Below are 19,551 nucleotides of genomic sequence, written 5' to 3'. Positions count from 1 at the left end.
TTATCCGGCCCTGGAGCTCTGGTTCCAGCTTCTAGCACTAACCTTTATCCGGCCCTGGAGCTCTGGTTCCAGCTTCCAGTACTAACCTTTATCCAGCCTTGGAGCTCTGGTTCCAGCTTCCAGCACTAGCCTTTAACCAGCCTTGGAGCTCTGGTTGCAGCTTCCAGCACTAGCCTTTAACCAGCCTTGGAGCTCTGGTTGCAGCTTCCAGCACTAGCCTTTAACCAGCCTTGGAGCTCTGGTTCCAGCTTCCAGCACTAACCTTTATCCAGCCTTGGAGCTCTGGTTCCAGCTTCCAGCACTAACCTTTATCCAGCCATGGAGCTCTGGTTCCAGCTTCCAGCACTAACCTTTATCCAGCCCTGGAGCTCTGGTTCCAGCTTCCAGCACTAACCTTTATCCAGCCCTGGAGCTCTGGTTCCAGCTTCCAGCACTAACCTTTATCCAGCCCTGGAGCTCTGGTTCCAGCTTCCAGCACTAACCTTTATCCAGCCCTGGAGCTCTGGTTCCAGCTTCCAGCACTAACCTTTATCCAGCCTTGGAGCTCTGGTTCCAGCTTCCAGCACTAACCTTTATCCGGCCCTGGAGCTCTGGTTCCAGCTTCCAGCACTAACCTTTATCCGGCCCTGGAGCTCTGGTTCCAGCTTCCAGCACTAGCCTTTAACCGGCCCTGGAGCTCTGGTTCCAGCTTCCAGCACTAGCCTTTATCCAGCCTTGGAGCTCTGGTTCCAGCTTCCAGCACTAACCTTTATCCAGCCCTGGAGCTCTGGTTCCAGCTTCCAGCACTAACCTTTATCCAGCCCTGGAGCTCTGGTTCCAGCTTCCAGCACTAACCTTTATCCAGCCCTGGAGCTCTGGTTCCAGCTTCCAGCACTAACCTTTATCCAGCCCTGGCGCTCTGGTTCCAGCTTCCAGCACTAACCTTTATCCAGCCTTGGAGCTCTGGTTCCAGGTTCCAGCACTAACCTTTATCCAGCCCTGGTGCTCTGGTTCCAGGTTCCAGCACTAACCTTTATCCAGCCCTGGTGCTCTGGTTCCAGCTTCTAGCACTAACCTTTAACCAGCCTTGGAGCTCTGGTTCCAGCTTCCAGCACTAACCTTTATCCAGCCTTGGAGCTCTGGTTCCAGCTTCCAGCACTAACCTTTATCCAGCCCTGGAGCTCTGGTTCCAGCTTCCAGCACTAACCTTTAACCAGCCCTGGAGCTCTGGTTCCAGCTTCCAGCACTAACCTTTATCCAGCCTTGGAGCTCTGGTTCCAGCTTCCAGCACTAGCCATTAACCAGCCCTGGAGCTCTGGTTCCAGGTTCCAGCACTAACCTTTATCCAGGCCTGGAGCTCTGGTTCCAGCTTCCAGCACTAACCTTTATCCAGCCCTGGAGCTCTGGTTCCAGCTTCCAGCACTAACCTTTATCCAGCCCTGGAGCTCTGGTTCCAGCTTCCAGCACTAACCTTTATCCAGCCCTGGAGCTCTGGTTCCAGCTTCCAGCACTAACCTTTATCCAGCCTTGGAGCTCTGGTTCCAGCTTCCAGCACTAACCTTTATCCAGCCTTGGAGCTCTGGTTCCAGCTTCCAGCACTAACCTTTAACCAGCCCTGGAGCTCTGGTTCCAGGTTCCAGCACTAACCTTTATCCAGCCCTGGAGCTCTGGTTCCAGGTTCCAGCACTAACCTTTATCCAGCCCTGGAGCTCTGGTTCCAGCTTCCAGCACTAACCTTTATCCAGCCCTGGAGCTCTGGTTCCAGCTTCCAGCACTAGCCTTTATCCAGCCTTGGAGCTCTGGTTCCAGGTTCCAGCACTAACCTTTATCCAGCCTTGGAGCTCTGGTTCCAGCTTCCAGCACTAGCCTTTATCCAGCCTTGGAGCTCTGGTTCCAGCTTCCAGCACTAACCTTTATCCAGCCTTGGAGCTCTGGTTCCAGCTTCCAGCACTAACCTTTATCCAGCCTTGGAGCTCTGGTTCCAGCTTCTAGCACTAGCCTTTATCCAGCCTTGGAGCTCTGGTTCCAGCTTCTAGCACTAGCCTTTATCCAGCCTTGGAGCTCTGGTTCCAGCTTCTAGCACTAGCCTTTATCCAGCCTTGGAGCTTTGGTATGTAGGGCTCATGAAGGCAGTTTCCCATGAAAAAGGAACAATGAGGTGGTGGCAAAGTACTCCAGGCTGCGTGCCTGGAGATCTGGAATCATGCCAGAGTCTGGTGTCCCATGCCAAGACTGTATGTCCTTGGGACACTCACTCAGCCTCTCTGAGCCTCAGCTGCTTTGTGGCCTTGAGACACTCACTCAGCTTCTCTGAGTCTCAGCTCCTTCATAGGTGAAATGAAGATTATATGGTTGTCAAGTTTACTTCCCCTCAAAAGTGCTATGATTTCTAATGAATGACTTGCATTGTTTGGACTCTGGTTCCAGGCTGAGGGTTGGAACCCACTTTGCTTTGGAACATGTAAGCAAAAGTTTCCCTGGAGTTGAGAGGCTCACAAGGTTCCTGCCTTGGGCACCTCCCTGAACTGCTGCAGATGTGAAGCCAAAGAAGGCAGCATACTGGGTGAGGACCAGCTGAGCAGAATGTGTACTTGGGGACATTTCTACACGATTAGCATCAATAAACAGGCATTTCTCTGCCTGTCCGACACTGCAGCAGAAGTGCTCATATAACCTTGATGCATTTCAAGCATTTGTTATTTGGAAGTAAAGAGGCTAACAGCCTGCCTTTCAGATATCTCTCAGTTCCATGACAGGTAGATATTGTTAAAGGGTTAGGAGAATGTCCCTGTGCTCACAAATAAAAATGACTTGAAAATTCATCAAGGCCAGAGGAGCCATTCAGGAGAGATGACAGATGGAATATTTGTGCTTGTTTAAGGAATGGAGATGAGAAGTGAGTCTCTTCTGACTGGCTATGCTCATCAGAGATGATCACTCTAAATCCAACACAAAGGACATCCGAGGGCCTTGGGACCCTGGCGACAGGAGCTGGGCTGGGCTTGTGTCTCATTCTCTCACATTTTTCTCTCCTCACTGGTGTCCCTCCATCCCTTGGACCCACACCCAGGATTTTAACCACTATGTAGAGATGAGTGTGAGATGAAGAGAAAAGAAATAAGCAGCAGGGGAAAAAACGAAAAAGCAAAAAAAGCAAAGTGGAAGAATGTTCAGGAAATAACGGAGAATGGCGTTTTAGAAATCTGCTATAAATTTGGTGAGGTTTTACTTACAGAAGAGTTGATTTTACGAGGACTTTTTTGTTTATCTGTGGTGTTGAAGATCATGAAAGGTATGCAGGGACTATTTTGCTCAACAGTTTTTGCTTGTGCTTGTGTGGCCCAAGACAACTCTGATTTTTCCAATGTGCAGCAGAAAAGAAAAACAGATACCCCTGCTAGAATAAACTTTATGCCAGAGATACGAAGAAATCTTCTTGGAGCATTGCCAGGTTATGGCCTATGTGTAAGATTTATTAGTTATAGAGTGTTAAGTGATGTCTGTTCAGCTAACTGGTCACCACAGCCTATCCCATGACATGGCATATGCACTTTCCTCCGAACAAGCAATTGTTCAGGCAAAAGTATTGTCAGGCAGATGCCAGAGAGAGAGGGAGAGGTTCCTGAAACTTGGGGGAGCTCTGCCTCAGAATTCTACTGGACACATGGGCAGTGCAGCTCAGTTCTACTTGAACAGCAATGGGCTAGTAAAGGGAAGCCCAGTGATCGGTGCCACTGCTGTGTCTATTTTCAAAGACGCATTGTTGTGCTGTACTTGTAAATGCCTTTGACTTATTGCTGACTTGTTTCATGCTGTTTTGAGTTTTTCATCTCTTTAAGTGTGCTGCCCAAAATTCTTGTATTCAAAATATGTCACACAAGGACGTGCATGTATACACACACACACACAGACACACGGGCATGCACAGAGCTACTGTTTGAGGACCTCATTGTTTTTGTATAATTCTACTACAGTAATTGCTGGGAAAAGTTTTGAAGCTGATGTTCTGTTATGGCTTGTCAAATGTGTCTTAGTCCATATTTTCAGAATGTCTTCATATCAATTGCACTACACTTGGGGCACTTTTCAGGGATTTTAATTGGTTTGCTATCACTATGGTAAAAATATGTCCTAGATTTTCTAGGGTGATCCTGATTTCAAGGACTGATCTTTTTGTTCTACAAGCACACAAGTAATAGCCCCGATTTTTAGCTCAGAAAACATGATCATTATATCTGTAGTCTATTTCAGCACAGGTTGTAAGTGCCTTGCCATTCAGAGGCACAGGGGGAGGGCTGATGATTAGCTTCTAGCTGGGCACCAGCAGCAGGTGTCTCTTCTCCCTGACACCACGTCCTCCCGTGTCATGTTCTTCCTGCTTTTATCTCTCCTTCTCCATCTCTTCCTATGTTCCCATCCAGCACAGCCATGGAGCAGGGACACTCCTGGACACATGGACAGTTCTATTGATATATGAAGTCAGTAATACGTGGAGAAATGGCAGAAGAGGTGTCCCCAGGATTTCACCTTTTGTGACTTTTTGTTTAAAGCTGGGATTGAAAATCAGAATATATAGTACAAACCTCCCTCTCACCTTGAAACTTCAGGAATTTTGTTTGTTTGAGTGATTTGGAAGTCTAGATGGATTTTTTTTTTTTTAGGGGAGGAGAGTCAGTGGGGATGATTGGATTTTTCCTTCTCTTTCTTCCTTCCTTCTGAGCATGATTTATTCTAAAGTTTTGGCATGGTGGGAAAATAGGAAATCCCACAGAACAGAGGAGTTGGAAAGTACTTTTGCTCAATGGCCAAGCTGAGATTTATCAAGAACCAAACTGCTATTCGGATCTCAGCTCTGCATCAAGGTAAACCATTGACATCCAATATTTTTACTTAGAGTGCTGGCTCCTTGGGCAGAGACTGAATAAAATACAGTAGTATCTCTGTAAGTTGACTACCTAAGGGACTGTAACAAACTGGTCAACATACAGAGGTGGTCAACATAAAGAACTACTGTACTGATAGTACATGCGGCGTAAGTCTGGTCTATGAAAATTAGGTCAACTTGAGGAGGTGGCTGATGTAAGAAGGTTGTCAACTATGGAGGTTCTACTGTATATTGTCTTATTATTTTTTATTACAGCATAACTGTGTACATTACTGTGTTTATGGGGTAGAATGTGCTGATTTTATATACAATCTGGAATGCTTACATCAAACTGGTTAACATAGCCTTCACCTCACTTATTTAATTGTTGTGTTAAGATATTTATACTCTTAATATATTCAACATGTACCCTTACAATATGCACAATAGGTGAGGTCCCACTGATTACCTTCCCTCCACTTGGCCACCTCCCTCCCCTCCCCTTTCCTCCTCTTTCCTCTTTCACTCTGGGCTACAGTTGTGTTTTATCTTTCATATGAAAGTGTATGTGAGTATATATTGGTTTCATAATAGTACTGAGTACATTAGATACTTTTTCTTCCATTCTTGAGATACTTTACTATGATCTGGCTCCATCTATGTAAACGTAAAAGAGGTAAAGTCTCCATCTTTTTTACGGCTGCATAATATTCCATCGTATACATATACCACAATTTGTTAATCCATTTATGGGTCTATGGGCACTTGGGCTGCTTCCATGACTTGGCAATTATGAAATGGGCTGCAATAAATATTCCTGTGCAAATGTCTTTGTTGTAAAATGATTGAGGTCACTTCCTTTTCTGCCTGCTCCCTGCAAGCCTGAGGATGGCATGCTGTGTTGTGGCCTGCTTCTATACTGAGAGGGATTAACTGAGGTAAAGGTAACATCATTAACTGGGTTTCTAATGAGATTCCATCTACTCCTATAAGACTAAGGTTGTATCACTAAACTTATGTGTACCAGTGTTTAGCAAAATTGGCTCAAAGGAATAGGGCACTCACCCCATATGCTGGAGGTGGTGGGTTCAAACCCAGCCCTGGCCAAAAACTGAAAAAAGCAAACAAACAAAAAAAAAAACAATTACCGAAAAAAAAATAAATATATACATGGAAAACCTAAAAATTATTTACTGGTTTATTAGAGGTGAAATGTTGAACTAAAAACTTTCCACAATAGATTCATCTTAATTTTGACACATAGTTTTAATTCCTCCACAAATTGATGCCATCTTCGGCAATGGCTTAACTTTTTTCTGTCTAACTCTATTAGGGCCCAACTCACATAACTGAAGTGGAAGGAGACACAACCGTGGGAAGTGATCACTCTGCAAATAATTTTTAAAAAAAATTTTTAGAGATAGAGTCTCTGTCACCCTGGCTGGAGTGCAGTTGGATGACCAGGATGCACTGTAACCTCAAATTCTCGGATTGAAGTGATTCTTTCACCTCAGCCTCTCAAGTAGGTGAGACTACAGGTGTCCCCCATGATACCAAGCCAAATTTAAAATTTTCTGTAGCGATGAAGTCTTACTGGGTGGCTCATGCTGGTCTGAAACTCCTGGGACAAGTGATTCTCTTGCTTTGGCCTTCCCAAATGTTGAGATTACAAGCATGAGCCACTGTGCCTGACTGGTCAATACCATTTATTCTCTGTGTTTTCTCATATGCATATTTGAAAACCACAATATTTAAAAATTTACTTTACAATAAGAAATAAAACAAGTATATTGCTTATGAGATAGACACATAAACCAAATATGGGGGGGTTTGTTTGTTTTTTGTTTTTAATGGCTAAAACTAAAGTATAGCTCAGCATTGCACAATGCTGTTTTGGTCAGTGATGATACTGCACATATGATAGTGCTCTCTAAAGATTACAATGGGGTAAAAAAATCTTATTATCAGCTCAGTGCTTGTAGCTCAAGCAGCTAAGGCACCAGACACATACACCAGAGCTGGCGGGTTCAAATCCAGCCCAGGCCTGCCAAACAACAATGACAACTACAACCAAAAAATAGCTGGGCATTGTGGTGGGGGCCTGTAGGCTGAGGCAAGAGAATGGCTTAAGCCCAGGAGTTGAGGTTGCTGTGAGCTGTGATGCCATGGCACTCTACCCAGGGTGACAGCTTGAGGCTCTGCCCCACCCCCTCAATTCTTATTATCCGGTATTTGCTATACTTTTTATCATTATTTTAGAGTATACTCCTTTTATTTACCAAACAAAGTTAGCTGCAAGACAGTTTCAGGCAGGTGCTTCAAGAGGTAGTCCAGAAGAAGGTATTGCAATCTTAGGAGATGACATCCTCCCATGTATCATTGCCCCTGCAGACCAGATGCGGCGGTGGAAGACGGTGATACTGATCATCCAGACCCTGTGTAGGCCTAGGCTAATTGTTTGTGGTTTTGTTTTTAACAAAAGAATTAAAAGGTTAAGAAAAATGAAACAAATGTATAAGTTTATGAAGTAATAATGTTACTGTAAGCTAAAGTTAATTTATTATTGAAGAAAGAAAATATTTAAGAAATACATTTAGTGTAGCCTAAGTGTAAAGAGTTTATGAAGTCCACTGTCGTGTCTAGCAATGTCCTAGGCCTTCACATTCACTCACTGACTCACCCAGAGCAACTTCCAGTCCTGGAAGCTCCCTTCAGGGTAAGTGCCCTAAATATTTTATCTTTTATAACCTATTTTTACTGTACCTTTTCTATGTCTAGCTACATAAATACTTAATACTGTGTTACGTGTGCTCGAAACATTCTGCTGTGCAGATTTGTAGCCCAGGAACCGTAGGCTGTATCATACAGACTAGGTTTGTGTAAGTACATTCTATGACATTTGCACAATGATGAAATCGCCTAACGATGCATTTCTCAGAATCCTGGGAAATAGTCCTTTGTCAAGCAATGCACGGGGTAACGAGGGCTAAGTTTTGGGTAAGGGATTTGTAAAATATACAGGACTCTAGGAATGGCTTCATTATGACAGTGTCTCTCCCTTATTAAGTGTCAGTTCCTTTAAGAGAGAGAGATTGTGACTTTGAAACTCACTGGCCTACATTTCTAGAATAAAGTCTTCAGAATTCGTTTGTTGGCCGAGTGAACTTCCCTGAAAGCCGCCCCGTTACAGGTCTGTGGGGTGTCAAGACCACAACTCCCAGAATGCTGTGCTCCCGGGCGCCCTCGGGAGGCGGTGAAAACCTCCCAGCGCCCGTGGCGCCAGATCACGACTACACTTCCCATAGTACTCCGGGGCTCCGGAAACCCGTCAGCCACCACCTGTTGCCATAGCATCCGGGTCCGGGCCAACCAATCCGGGCGTCCTCGCTTAATAGAGGCGGGCAGTTTGCATGTCCGACCAACCCGAGGCCTTATTGTTGGAGCATGACCGGACGAGGCGGGAGCTCGGGACCGGCGCCCTCTCCTTGCACCTGGGGTCGTGGCCTTGCGCCCGCTGTGCAGGGAAGTAACCCCGGCGCCTCCAGGCGCGTGTACGCGCGGGGGCTCTGAGGTGCTCGTGCGTCCGTACTAGGTCTCTGCAGGAGCCATGGGCGGGACCGCCAGCACCCGCCGGGTCACCTTCGAGGCAGACGAGAACGAGAACATCACCGTGGTGAAGGGCATCCGGGTGAGTGCCAGAGGGCGGGTGGGCGGCCAGTATTCAGACTGGGACCCCAAACCCCCGACCTTCCCGGGACTCGCTCAGTCTGGTTTCTCCAGTCCTGGCCCCCAGTGTTAGACCAGAAGCCCCGTGTCTCTGGAAGGAAGCCCAGGGTTTCAGGACTTGGGACATTCATTCAGAGGTAGTTCCTGGTTATGTGCCAACTGCTAAGGCACTGTGCAGGGTGGGGTGAGGGATGCCAGATTGAATTAGACCCTGCAGGGGCTCAGAGTCGACTCCTTAGTGTACTGTTGACCAGTTGCAGGACTTTATCGGAATCCCTGCCTCAGTGTATCCCATGTGTGAAGTGGGTCTTGTCTTGCTCCTCTTGCTCCAAACCCTGCTTTTTCACTGCCCACATCGTCTCTCAGGATGAATTGGCATTTGAAGGGACGCCTTTGTTTGCTCTGTCACGTTTGCTCTGCCTCTGATAGACCACTCCTCTACATCCCCACTCTGACAATGTTTTCTAGCCGACCTGGGGTGGCTTTTGGTTTCTCCTTCCTTCTCTTTCACTTGATATCTCCTCTTTCCCAGGCAGCTCCTCTGTGGCCTGTTGCACCTGAGTTTTGGACTAGGCCCAGTTGCTTTGGGACTAAGTGCCTGCCAGTCTGATAGAAGCTGAAATAGTTTGCAATTTTTCAGACCAGTAATATAATCAGTCCTGACCAACGTCCAAGAGAACTTTTTTACCCCCTCTGCATGTACTGATACGTAAACTGAAAACTTGATTTTTCTCTAGGGTGTCAGTATACCAGCACTAACTTCATTAACACACTCTCCGCTGCACCTGAATTTGGAGTCTCACATTTTTGGAAGTAGGATGCCTGAAACTAGTAAATAAAGCAATTTTGACTTCAAAAAGTTTTGAATTTTACAAATTATAATTTGTAACTATACAACTTATGTAATTATGCAACCAACATAATTGAATTTGTAAATTATTTTTAGTATTTGTTACTAGGAAATGAAACTTTCTAAATATTTAAAATGTTTAGAAATGTTTAAAAAATGTTTTCCTCTGAAATTGTTATCTGGAGAAGAACTTTATTAAAGTTTACTTTATAGAAACTCAAGACTGTTGAATTCAATTTTTGGTCTGTGACTAGCATTTCTTTATAGCATATTATTTAACAGAAGTATTACATTCTGTAATAAAATATCTGAGGCGGCATTCTTTTCGTTGTTGTGGTTTAGTTGATACTCTTTGAAGTAAAATTTAAAAATTACTGTAAACTCTGAGTTTTATGCAGAGATTTAAAAAATTTTGCCTTGAGGGTGAATAAGAACTAAAAGAAAAGCAAAATAAGTTTGGAGTGAGAAGACATTGGTTAGAAAAATGCCTGTTTCCACGTTCTCTTGTTCTAGTACATACACAGTGATGACTGCAAACAAAATTGAAAGAGAAGTTGGCCACAGCACAACGATTCATATTGATTGTGAGATTAACTCATATTAATTGTTTAAGAGGATAAGCATAATAATAAGGATATGGATATATATTCCATTAAAATGGAGAATTGTCTGAAAAAGCTTTTTAAAGAATTTTTTTTAAAAAAGAAACTATGCCCTTTGGCCACACAACTTGAGAGAAATATTATTTTTCTTCTTTTTCATGTAATGTATTTATATTGTTATAAATCAAGCACACACCATGCTCATTTTGACCTCTATGCTTTTCTTCAGAATATACCCTTCACCTGGAATGCCCTTGCACTGTTGCTTCAAACCCTTCTTTTTCAAGGATAATTCTCAAACCCTCTGAACTTCAGTTTTCTCAGTTTTCTCATCTGCAAACTAATGGAGCTGAGTACATCTCTCAGATCTCTGCTCTTCCCCAGTTCTGAAATCCTGTGAGACTAGTAAGTTTCTTGTAGCCATTGCAGTTTCCTCCTAAAAGTACCATGCTGTTGTATTGTTGAGTAGTACACAGAGGTCATTCTGATTTCTCTGATGTCATGGTCAAAAGAACATCTACTTGGAATTAAACAGAACTTCAGTTAAATCTCAGATTGGGTGTTTATTAGCCTGTAACCCTGGACAGATCACTTCTCTGATAATAGGCCCCCATTCGTGAAGGGTAATAATTCTCCCTTGCCTTGGTTGTGGTTGTGGTTGTGGTTGTGGTAAGAAGATGAGGGGAGGTATTTAAAGCACCTGGCACACTGGGGATTTTTAATAAAAGGCAGCCATTACTCTGATAGGGTTCCTTTCATACCTAAAATTCTGGGATTCCTTGAAAGTGTTGTGCAGTGTGGTGGAAAGAGCATGTGCTTTGGAACCAAACAGACCAGGATTTGGATTCTGCCTCTGCCTGTCATTAGCTTCTGGATCTGGCTAATACAACCTACTTGTAAGCATCAGGCACAGTGTCTAGTACTTTGACAGCGTTTGCACTTGGGAGTAGTGGCTGTCATGAGAGCTGTTCCAGAGAATTGCCTACATAAGCTTACATGAACTTAAAATAAGTAGATGCAAATGAGAGCCTGTTGTGTTGCTATAGGTGTCCCTAAAGGGGTAGGGACTGGGAGAGATCCTCTTTGCCTCTGCCTGTGGGCTTTTTTGTTATGTAGGTCTTTTGTAGATTTTTTTAAGTTGATTTGGTTTGAAATGCTCATCTTTTCTGGGGACCTATAAGGAACAAGATTCTCAGTGCATTTTTGGCTCAGGTGGTTAAAATATGGTGCTAATAGCCCATACTTCAGTTTTGAAGTGTAGATAGGCTAATTGGATTTGGCTGAAGAAAACTTTAACTTTGCTCAACTAACATTTATGTCAACAATTGTAAACGAGAAGTGTTGCAGTGTTTCAACAGAGTCAGTCACTGCTGGAAATCAATTTCGTGTTCTATCCTTTGGGAAGGATGCTACAGATGGACCTTATATGACGGGACTTGGGGTGGTTCAACTTAGGATTTTTCAATTTTACGGTTGTACAAAAATAGGCATTCAGTATACTCCTCAACTTACGACGAGGTTCTGTCTGTATAAACATACAAATCCCATCATAAATCGAGCGTCTGCAACTTCATCTTCACATATTTTAATTACAAAGAATAACATTTAGTGAGCAACATGAGGCTTTCAGTAACTATGCTGAGTTTATTAATCATATTTTTCTGTATTTTTCTTGTTGAGGTCTTTAACAGCTAGCAGTTAAAGGACCTACTTATCATTTTAAGTTTAAAGTTTTTTCTCACCTCCTAAATGTTATTTTCATGTTTTTTTAGGTCTTGTTTTTTCCCCTTTTATCCTCGCAACGAATAGCTTTCCCCCCTTTTCGTGAAAGAACCTGTATTCTTACACCTGATTCCAACTTTGAATCTGAAACTACTCATATGGGTTGCATGAAAGGTCACCCTCTTGCCTTGACCTCCTTCCCAGGCCTAAAATAAATTTTTAGTGATACAAAGATCAAGCCTTTTCATTACTCACATTACACGTGCCTGATAGGACTCCTGAGCGCACCTGCTGTGCCTGCTTGGAAAGTGTGCTTATGACTCAATCTTTCACAAGTTTACCTGAAACATCAAATCTGTGAGTGAATCATTCTAGAGCAAATGTCAGCTTCAATGAGTATCATGTTCAAAGTAATGTTTATCATGCTTTCCAGGCATAAATGATTCTCTGCAGCTAGCCTTGAACTTGCAAGCTGAAATTCCCTGGAGCTAGTTATGGCAGCATGGGTATTTGCATGGAACACAGCTCATGCTTTGGGAAGCATTGGCAGTGAGGGACCCTGTATGAAGAGATTACACTTAATGTGACTTGTTTTTGAGGATTCTTGGGAGAGTAAGTTAGCAGAAGCTACAAATAGTGTCAGCCATTGGCAATGTTGATGAGTGAATGAGTAATTCAGTTAACTAGTAGAAAATCGGTTTATTTCATCTTTAGATTCCAGGAAACTCTTGGACAGAATACTATCTTAAGCTTTCTAGGATTTTATGAAGACAGTATGGTTTCTACTAATGACGAATGCGAAGAAACACAGTGACAAATACAAACAAGCTAAGAATTACATATTTGTATCTACCAATGTGTGTATGGTACTTCCCCTTAAGAAAATATTTACAAGTAATTTCTCCCAAATAATAATGGCAGTTTTTAGACCCTAAGTCTTAAAAGATAGTTGAAAAATCAATACTCACACAGAAAATGGCCTATAGTACGTGGAAGGAAGACCAAGAGAGACAAATGGGTCTGAATTCTTTAATCAATTTGATAAGACACCATCTGGAAGAAGAGAAAAAATATTAATGGGAGTGGGGATTTGATTTATTTCTGTCTCTTGTGGTTCCTAACTTTGCTTAGAGAAGGGCCACTTAGGAATTCCCCTCCTTTTACTTTATTCTTTGGGAGCAGAAATACTTTATCCGTCTCATCCAGTCTCCTGTTTCTGAGAAAATACTGGCTTCTGGATTGGTGGGTGGGATGTTTGTACTAATTCTGGATAAGTCTAAGCAAGGTGGATGGGAAGGGATGAGTGGGAAGACTGTAGAATATGACACACATCTTTTCCTCTTCTCTGGAGTGTGTCAATGTGGTGAGTAGTACACATTTAAACTTAGCAAGCTCTGTGTGATTCTCTTCGGGAACAGCAGAGAGTGGCGTGACTAGTCCAGGTGAAGTGACTGAATGTCATCAGGTTTGCTTCTCTTGATTGCCTTTCATATTACAATAGTGGTTTTCACCAGGCTCCGTGGCTCACGCCTGTAATCCTAGCACTCTGGGAGGCCAAAGTGGGTGGATAGCTTGAGCTCACAGGTTCGAGACCAGGCTGAGCAAGAGTGAGACCCCATCTGTACTAAAATCAGAAAACTGAGGCAGGAGTTGGGCCTGGAGTTGGAGGTTGCTGTGAGCTATGATGATGCCATGGCACTCTACCCAGGGCAATGGAGTGAGACTGTCAAACGAACAAAAATGCAGTGGTTTTTAACTTGTTTTAGTTTGTAGACCACTGTGAATCTATAAGCTGTGAACTCTGTCCAGAACAATGCAATAAGCAGTTTTGCATATCATTGAGGAATTGATCTATGGCCTGCTGAGTTGATAGACCTCCGGATTTTAATATGTATGAGTTATTTCACCATTCTTTGCTACAAATAATTTCTATAAATTGGTATTTACCTTGATGGAGAGTACAGAGAAGCCGGGAAGCAGGTGTAGTAGATGTAGATCAGTAAATGTAAAAGTTTTTTCTAAAAGAAGTGCCCTATTGAAGGAAGGGCTTCTGAACTGTTTATCCAGTCCTTGAAGATTATATTCTATTATTGATCCCTGTTTGGGGTTAGTTTTCATCACAAAGAACAGTTGTTCTGCAGTTACAGATTGGGTATATAATCCTGGCGAGCTTCTCTAAATCTTGTCACCTGCCTTACAAGTGAATACCCCGGTTTGCGGAGGACATCAGATGAGTGTGCAGGTCTGAACTTAGCACTGGAACTAGAAGGTCAGCCAGAGAGCGTTAGCTTTCCATGTGAATAACACAGCAAAACTGTTGCCTAGTATCAACACAGCCATAAACACACGGGGCATAGGGTAACAGTGCTTAGAGTTCATAGAGTTGCAACTGAAGACTGCCTGGGGCACTCCTTTGGAAGGGCTTAATGATACAGTTGTTGAGTGATTATCAGAACAAAAGAAGGTTGACTTTCAACAAGGCAACTCTACAATGTGTTCATCAACCCCTGCATTATGTTTATCCACCCTACAGTAAGTGGATCATGTGCTCCTTTGGGTGACATGCTTATAAATTTACTCATCTGTAACCAAGACTGCACTGGGAAATGGCTTGAATTGCTCAAACTTTGCTACTTACTATCAAATTATAGTAAGTATCAAAGTTAGAGCAATTAAGTAGCAAATTTTGAGACATAAGAGAAGCTAAAAAAGAAATAAAGTTAACAAGAAACAGTTAGTGATTTAGTTGAAAGAGACATTCTACTGTTAATACCCAAAGAGTATAAAACAAGATAAGCAAGCGCCTTGTGTATGCAGCTGCTGCCTGCAGTAGCTACAGGGTTTGCGCTCCTGCAGGCTCAGACCCCACCAATGAGAGTGAACCAGAGTCCCCCCGCCTGGAGTTGTGTGGGTAAATAGCTTTATCAAATATTTGTGTAGCCAATTATAGTTTATGCTGCATAAACTATTATCACTCTCATAACCCCCGGGGATGAATATTTTTATTTTTCAGATGAGGGAAGTGAGGCTCATTGAGGTGCCTTCCCCAGGCTTACATAACTAGTAGGTGGCCACGTTTTTTCCTGTATTCTGGGCCATCTTTTTAAAAACTCTCCCAAGGAATGGTATTTTTGAGGCTGCTTTAGGGATTGGAATTTTTTTTTTTTTTTTTTTTTATGTAGCAGTGATAAAAGTAGCAGTTGGTAGTAGTAGCAAGGTATGAATTTTGATGAGAAGTAGATAGAGTGGTATTTAGAAGAAAGGGTGGCTTGTCTCCAATACAGGTGAAGGTTTATAGCTAACACTTGATTTTTAATAAATACATTCATTTTCTGATTAGGTAGAATATATTTTTAGTATCGTTGTAGTTCTTTGACTTTAGTCTGAAATATGGAAATACAAAGTATAAAATTATTTACATACATAAAAAATTATAAGCCAAATAAGTTTTATGTGTATCAGCTTTATACACATAAGTTGTGTTGTATACGTAACAGTGTATGTTGTGTGTAATAGAGAATACACAGCGTGTGTGTATGTATATTGTAACAGACTATATTAATGTGGCGTATTAAATATATGTAGTATATGTAAGTTAAATGAGCTTTATATATTATCAGTAAAATAGCTCTAGATTCTAAAATGAAGGCTCGTTTTATCTCTTTAAAAGGAGGCCATACATTTTTATTAGATGCGTGGGATTGAAAGAGAGATCTTTAACAGTGGAACGTTACTGGGGCTTATGGCTCTGGTCTCCATGCTGCCAGTAAGTGGGTTATTATTCAGGATCTCTTTTCCTCACCTATCCATCGCGGGGATCTGTCTTATAGGGTTTTTTTCTAAGCTGTATCTCAGCTTTGCAGGAAAGTTTCAGCAACATTTCTAGGAGCTGTCAGTTGTTAGAAAAGGTGCGGCTGGGCCTGGCATTTTTAAACAGCAAGTCCCTTGGCTCTCTCTTTTTTCTTCCAGTTGTCTTTCCTTCAAAGAGTACGACTTTTGAGCTGTGGTCTTTCGCTTTGCTATTTCACCTCAATTCTGGTTTGGGCTCTGAGATACAAGCAGCTGTTTATCAAACTGTTTTGTTCACCCGTGTATCACAGGGCCTTGATTAGTGCCTGGCCTAGTAGGCTTTTGTTGAATGAACAACTCATTGATATATAAGAGTTCACAGTCTTGTGGAAATGCAGAGGCTCTTGCAAGGTGGGTAGGCACAAGAAAGGGTAGCTTTGGTAGGCAGGGTTGGAACGGAATGGGGACAGGTTTGGTCAGTGAAGGCTTGGAGTGTTTGAACTGGGGAGTCAGGAAAGAAGGTGGCGCAGACACGAGTGTGAAGGCAGAGATGGTAACAAACAAGGAGCCACGTGGGGATGTAGAACAGGGTATGAAGTGTTAAAGGAAAAAGTGTGGAAGTTGAGATGCACGAGTAGGGCCATCACCAAATAAAGAGGAATTCTTCAGTGCTGTACAAGACAATTTGGACTTGCCCTGTCAACAGAAGGTAGGTGTTAAAGAATTTGAAGGGAGTTACCATGGTTGGATTTGTGTTTTAGGAGGTTTATTAATGGTACCAGGAATTAGGGCAGGAGAAAGGCAGAGGATGGGGGAGATGCTGAGAGATTGAGGAAGTCGTGGCAAAGCGAATCCTATATTCCGGTTTAGGAAGTTGGGTATCTGTGTTGTCATTAATGAGGTAAGGAAAACAGGAGAAAAGGGATTTTTAGCAAATGAATTCAATTTTGGACACTTTGGACGTGAGGTCCTTTTGATTTGCCTGGGGAGTGTATTTATCAGGCAATTCAACTTGTAGGCCTGCCTGGCTTCTGGGATACAGGTCTAGGGCTGGATTTAGAATTCATTAATTTATCATTAGAAGTTAGAAGTCAAGCAATTGGATGAGAGCACAAGAAATAAGGACAAAAAACAGAACGTGGTACTGTTTACCTCCACGTGTAAGGCAGGAGTGGGGAAGCCTGCAAAAGAGAGAAGACGCGGCCGGAGTCCTAGGAGAACCTGACAGTGGGCTGTCTGAAAAGCTCGGGGGTGGGGGGGTGTCCAGAACAGGAGGGTAACCCAAGGTTAGATGCTAAAGGAAGCCATGTAATTATGGTGCTTTATAAATATAAAATACATTTATTAGTGTAAGTAGAGAAGTATATCTGGCCATGGTGACTTTTACCAGATACTTTCCGCGTTGCACTGGGAGTAAAAGCCAGACATTGGTGAAGTTGAAATGGAAACTGGAGGAAGCTTCTTGATAGAGGAAAGGGGGCCCCCAGGTCCTTGACTGGGAGCCCTGGGGTCCTCCTCCTGCTTTGCCCCCACGTCCAGTCAGGCCCTGGGTGGGAGCAGAGAGCGATGTTTTGATGTGACCTTGAGGCTTAGTCTCGGGTTCGCATCCTCGCCCTGCTGCTGACAGATTGTATGATCCAGGGCAAGGTATTTAACCTGGCTCTGCTTCATTTTCCTCACCTATAAAATAGGGAGAATACAAACAGTAAGGATTCGATGAGTGAAGTGTTTGGCTTCGTGTTGTGCCCGGCACATAATCACTCAATGAATGTTAGCTATAAAAAAGATTCTAAATATCTTTTGAATGTGTTTTCCCCTGGATTACTGTGATACTTTTTTTTTTCCCCAAGAACTTTATTGTGGAGTAATTTACATGCCATGAAATTCACCTGTTTTGAATGTACAGTTCAACACTTTTGATGAATGTACTGAGTTGTGCCACTACTGCAATCCAGTTTCAGAAATGTTTTAATCACCCCAATAAGATCTCTTATGCCCATTTACAGTTAATCCCTATTCCCACTCCAGCCCTAGGCTCTATTTTCTCTATATTAGTGGTTCTCAACCTTCCTAATGCTGTGGCCCTTTAATACAGTTCCCGTGGTCGCAATCCACAGGTTGAGAAATGCTGCTCTATAGGGTTGGTTTTTCTGGGCATTTTATATAAATAGAATCATTCCATATGTGGCCTTTGTGTCTGGCTGCTTTTACTTAGCTTCTTTTTTTTTTTTTTCAGTTTTTGGCTGGGGCCGGGTTTGAACTTGCCACCTCTGGTATATGAGGCCGGTGCCCTACTCTTTTGAGCCACAGGAGCCACCCAGTTGATTCTTCTTTACTGCAGAATTTTATTCTGTTGTATCAGTATATAAAATTTTGAGTCCATTCACCAGTAGACAGACGTTTGTTCCCACTCTTGCTGTCAGGAGTAGTAGCTGTGAACATTCTGGGTAAGTCTTTGTGTGGACATGCGCTTAATAGCTTCTTAACTGGTCCTTTGGCCTCCTTCAGGGATCCTGCTTCCATTCTTGACCCTCTCCAGGCTGTTCTCTACCACTGTAGCTAGAGTGATCTTCCTCAAGTGTAAATCTGATTATGTTATTACTGCCTCAGTGCCCTCAGGATCAAGTTCAGATGCATTTAATAGAAGGTTTTACTAAGAATCTTCAAAATCTGAAATCTCTATCTTCCCTCTACAAATGGTCCTGCTGCCTCTCCAGTTTCTTATTTCAGCCATTCATTCATTCAGTGAACCTCGCCTATTGAGGCTCTGGGGTATAAGACAGTCAAATCTTTGCTTTCAGGGAGCTTTCTAGTGAAAGGTAGATGGTAAACAAAAAGCCTCAGATGGTGGTAATCGCCATGAAGATGATGCTGTAGTGACTGTGGACTGGTGACCCAAGTCTGCAGGCCTCTGTCCTCTGCCAGCTGCCTACTTGGTAGCTCCACTTGGATGTCTAACATAAAACTTGTTGCTTATCTGTACTTAACGTGGTTCTTTGCCCTGGAGCACTGTTGTCCCGCTGGTTCTCTTTCCTTCTGTTCATCCTGGTCTTGTAAGTCTTCCCTGACCCGTTCCTCCAGCCCCACGCCCAAAGCCTGGCTAGATGTGCCATCACTAGGCTTTCTGTGTCCCTCCTTTGCAAGTTGGCTCACTCAAGCAGCACCCTTCACATTACACGTGTATTTAAACGCCTGACGTTTGCCTGTTTGTCTTCTCCACTTTAACCATCTTGATGACTTTGAATTCTAGCCTAGTTCCTGGTGCATAATAAAATCTATCCAAAGCGTGATGGTGCATATGTAGTGCATAATAAAATCTATCCAAAGAGTGATGGTGTATGATAGTTGGCATTGAATGGGAGGGAGGAAAGGAGGAATACTTTCTTTTGGGACTCGAGGGAAGGAAGAAGCTAAGGGCTGTTAATGCAGGTTTATAGGATTAGGGGAAAAAAATTGAAGGGGTTCAGATGGCTTACATTTTCTCAGAGATTACATTTTAATGCACAGTATAAAATGAAGGTTATTTATAACGAGCAATTAGCAGTGCATTAGAAGAAATAAAGGGGCAATGCTGTGGGGTGCGTCTTGAAATCTTAAGACCATTCTTACTTGCCTCTAGTTTTATGTCTATTAGATTGAGCCTAATGTCTTTAGGCCATTCATTATACATATTGATACGGATGACTGAATTACTTGGCTGTTATTGCACTGGTTTTCTTTCTTGTTCTTTTATAATTGATTTTATTTGGATGTTGCTTTTTCAGCTTTCGGAAAATGTGATTGATCGAATGAAGGAATCCTCTGCATCCGGTTTGAAGACTCCGCGGTATTCTGGCTCTTATGGTGCCACAGGTATTGCTGAATTTTTGTTTGAGGGTGTTTAATAGAAAAATTCTAAGTGGAAAAAGTTCACTCAATAGTTCAGTTCTCCTTTTGTTATTTGGATCTTTGGCTTTTTATAGGGAACATTAGGATTTCTTTTAAAATGTTTTGTGCTGAGAATGAATCTACTTTCCACG

General features: G+C 42.8%; 1 protein-coding gene across 1 annotated transcript in view; it reads left to right on the top strand.

Moving 5' to 3' along the window:
- Positions 1-8,292: 8,292 nt before the first annotated feature.
- The window catches only part of CHCHD3 (coiled-coil-helix-coiled-coil-helix domain containing 3), a 332,903-nt gene continuing 321,644 nt past the window's right edge, over positions 8,293-19,551 (top strand). The window contains exons 1-2 of the mRNA XM_053609566.1: positions 8,293-8,531; positions 19,297-19,384. Coding sequence (XP_053465541.1) covers positions 8,451-8,531; positions 19,297-19,384 — 169 coding nt within the window. The 5' untranslated portion in view covers positions 8,293-8,450. The remainder of the gene's footprint in view (positions 8,532-19,296; positions 19,385-19,551) is intronic.

The sequence above is a fragment of the Nycticebus coucang genome, chromosome 11, assembly GCF_027406575.1.
Source record: "Nycticebus coucang isolate mNycCou1 chromosome 11, mNycCou1.pri, whole genome shotgun sequence".
NCBI lineage: Eukaryota > Metazoa > Chordata > Mammalia > Primates > Lorisidae > Nycticebus > Nycticebus coucang.
This window is presented reverse-complemented; position numbering and strand designations above follow the sequence as displayed.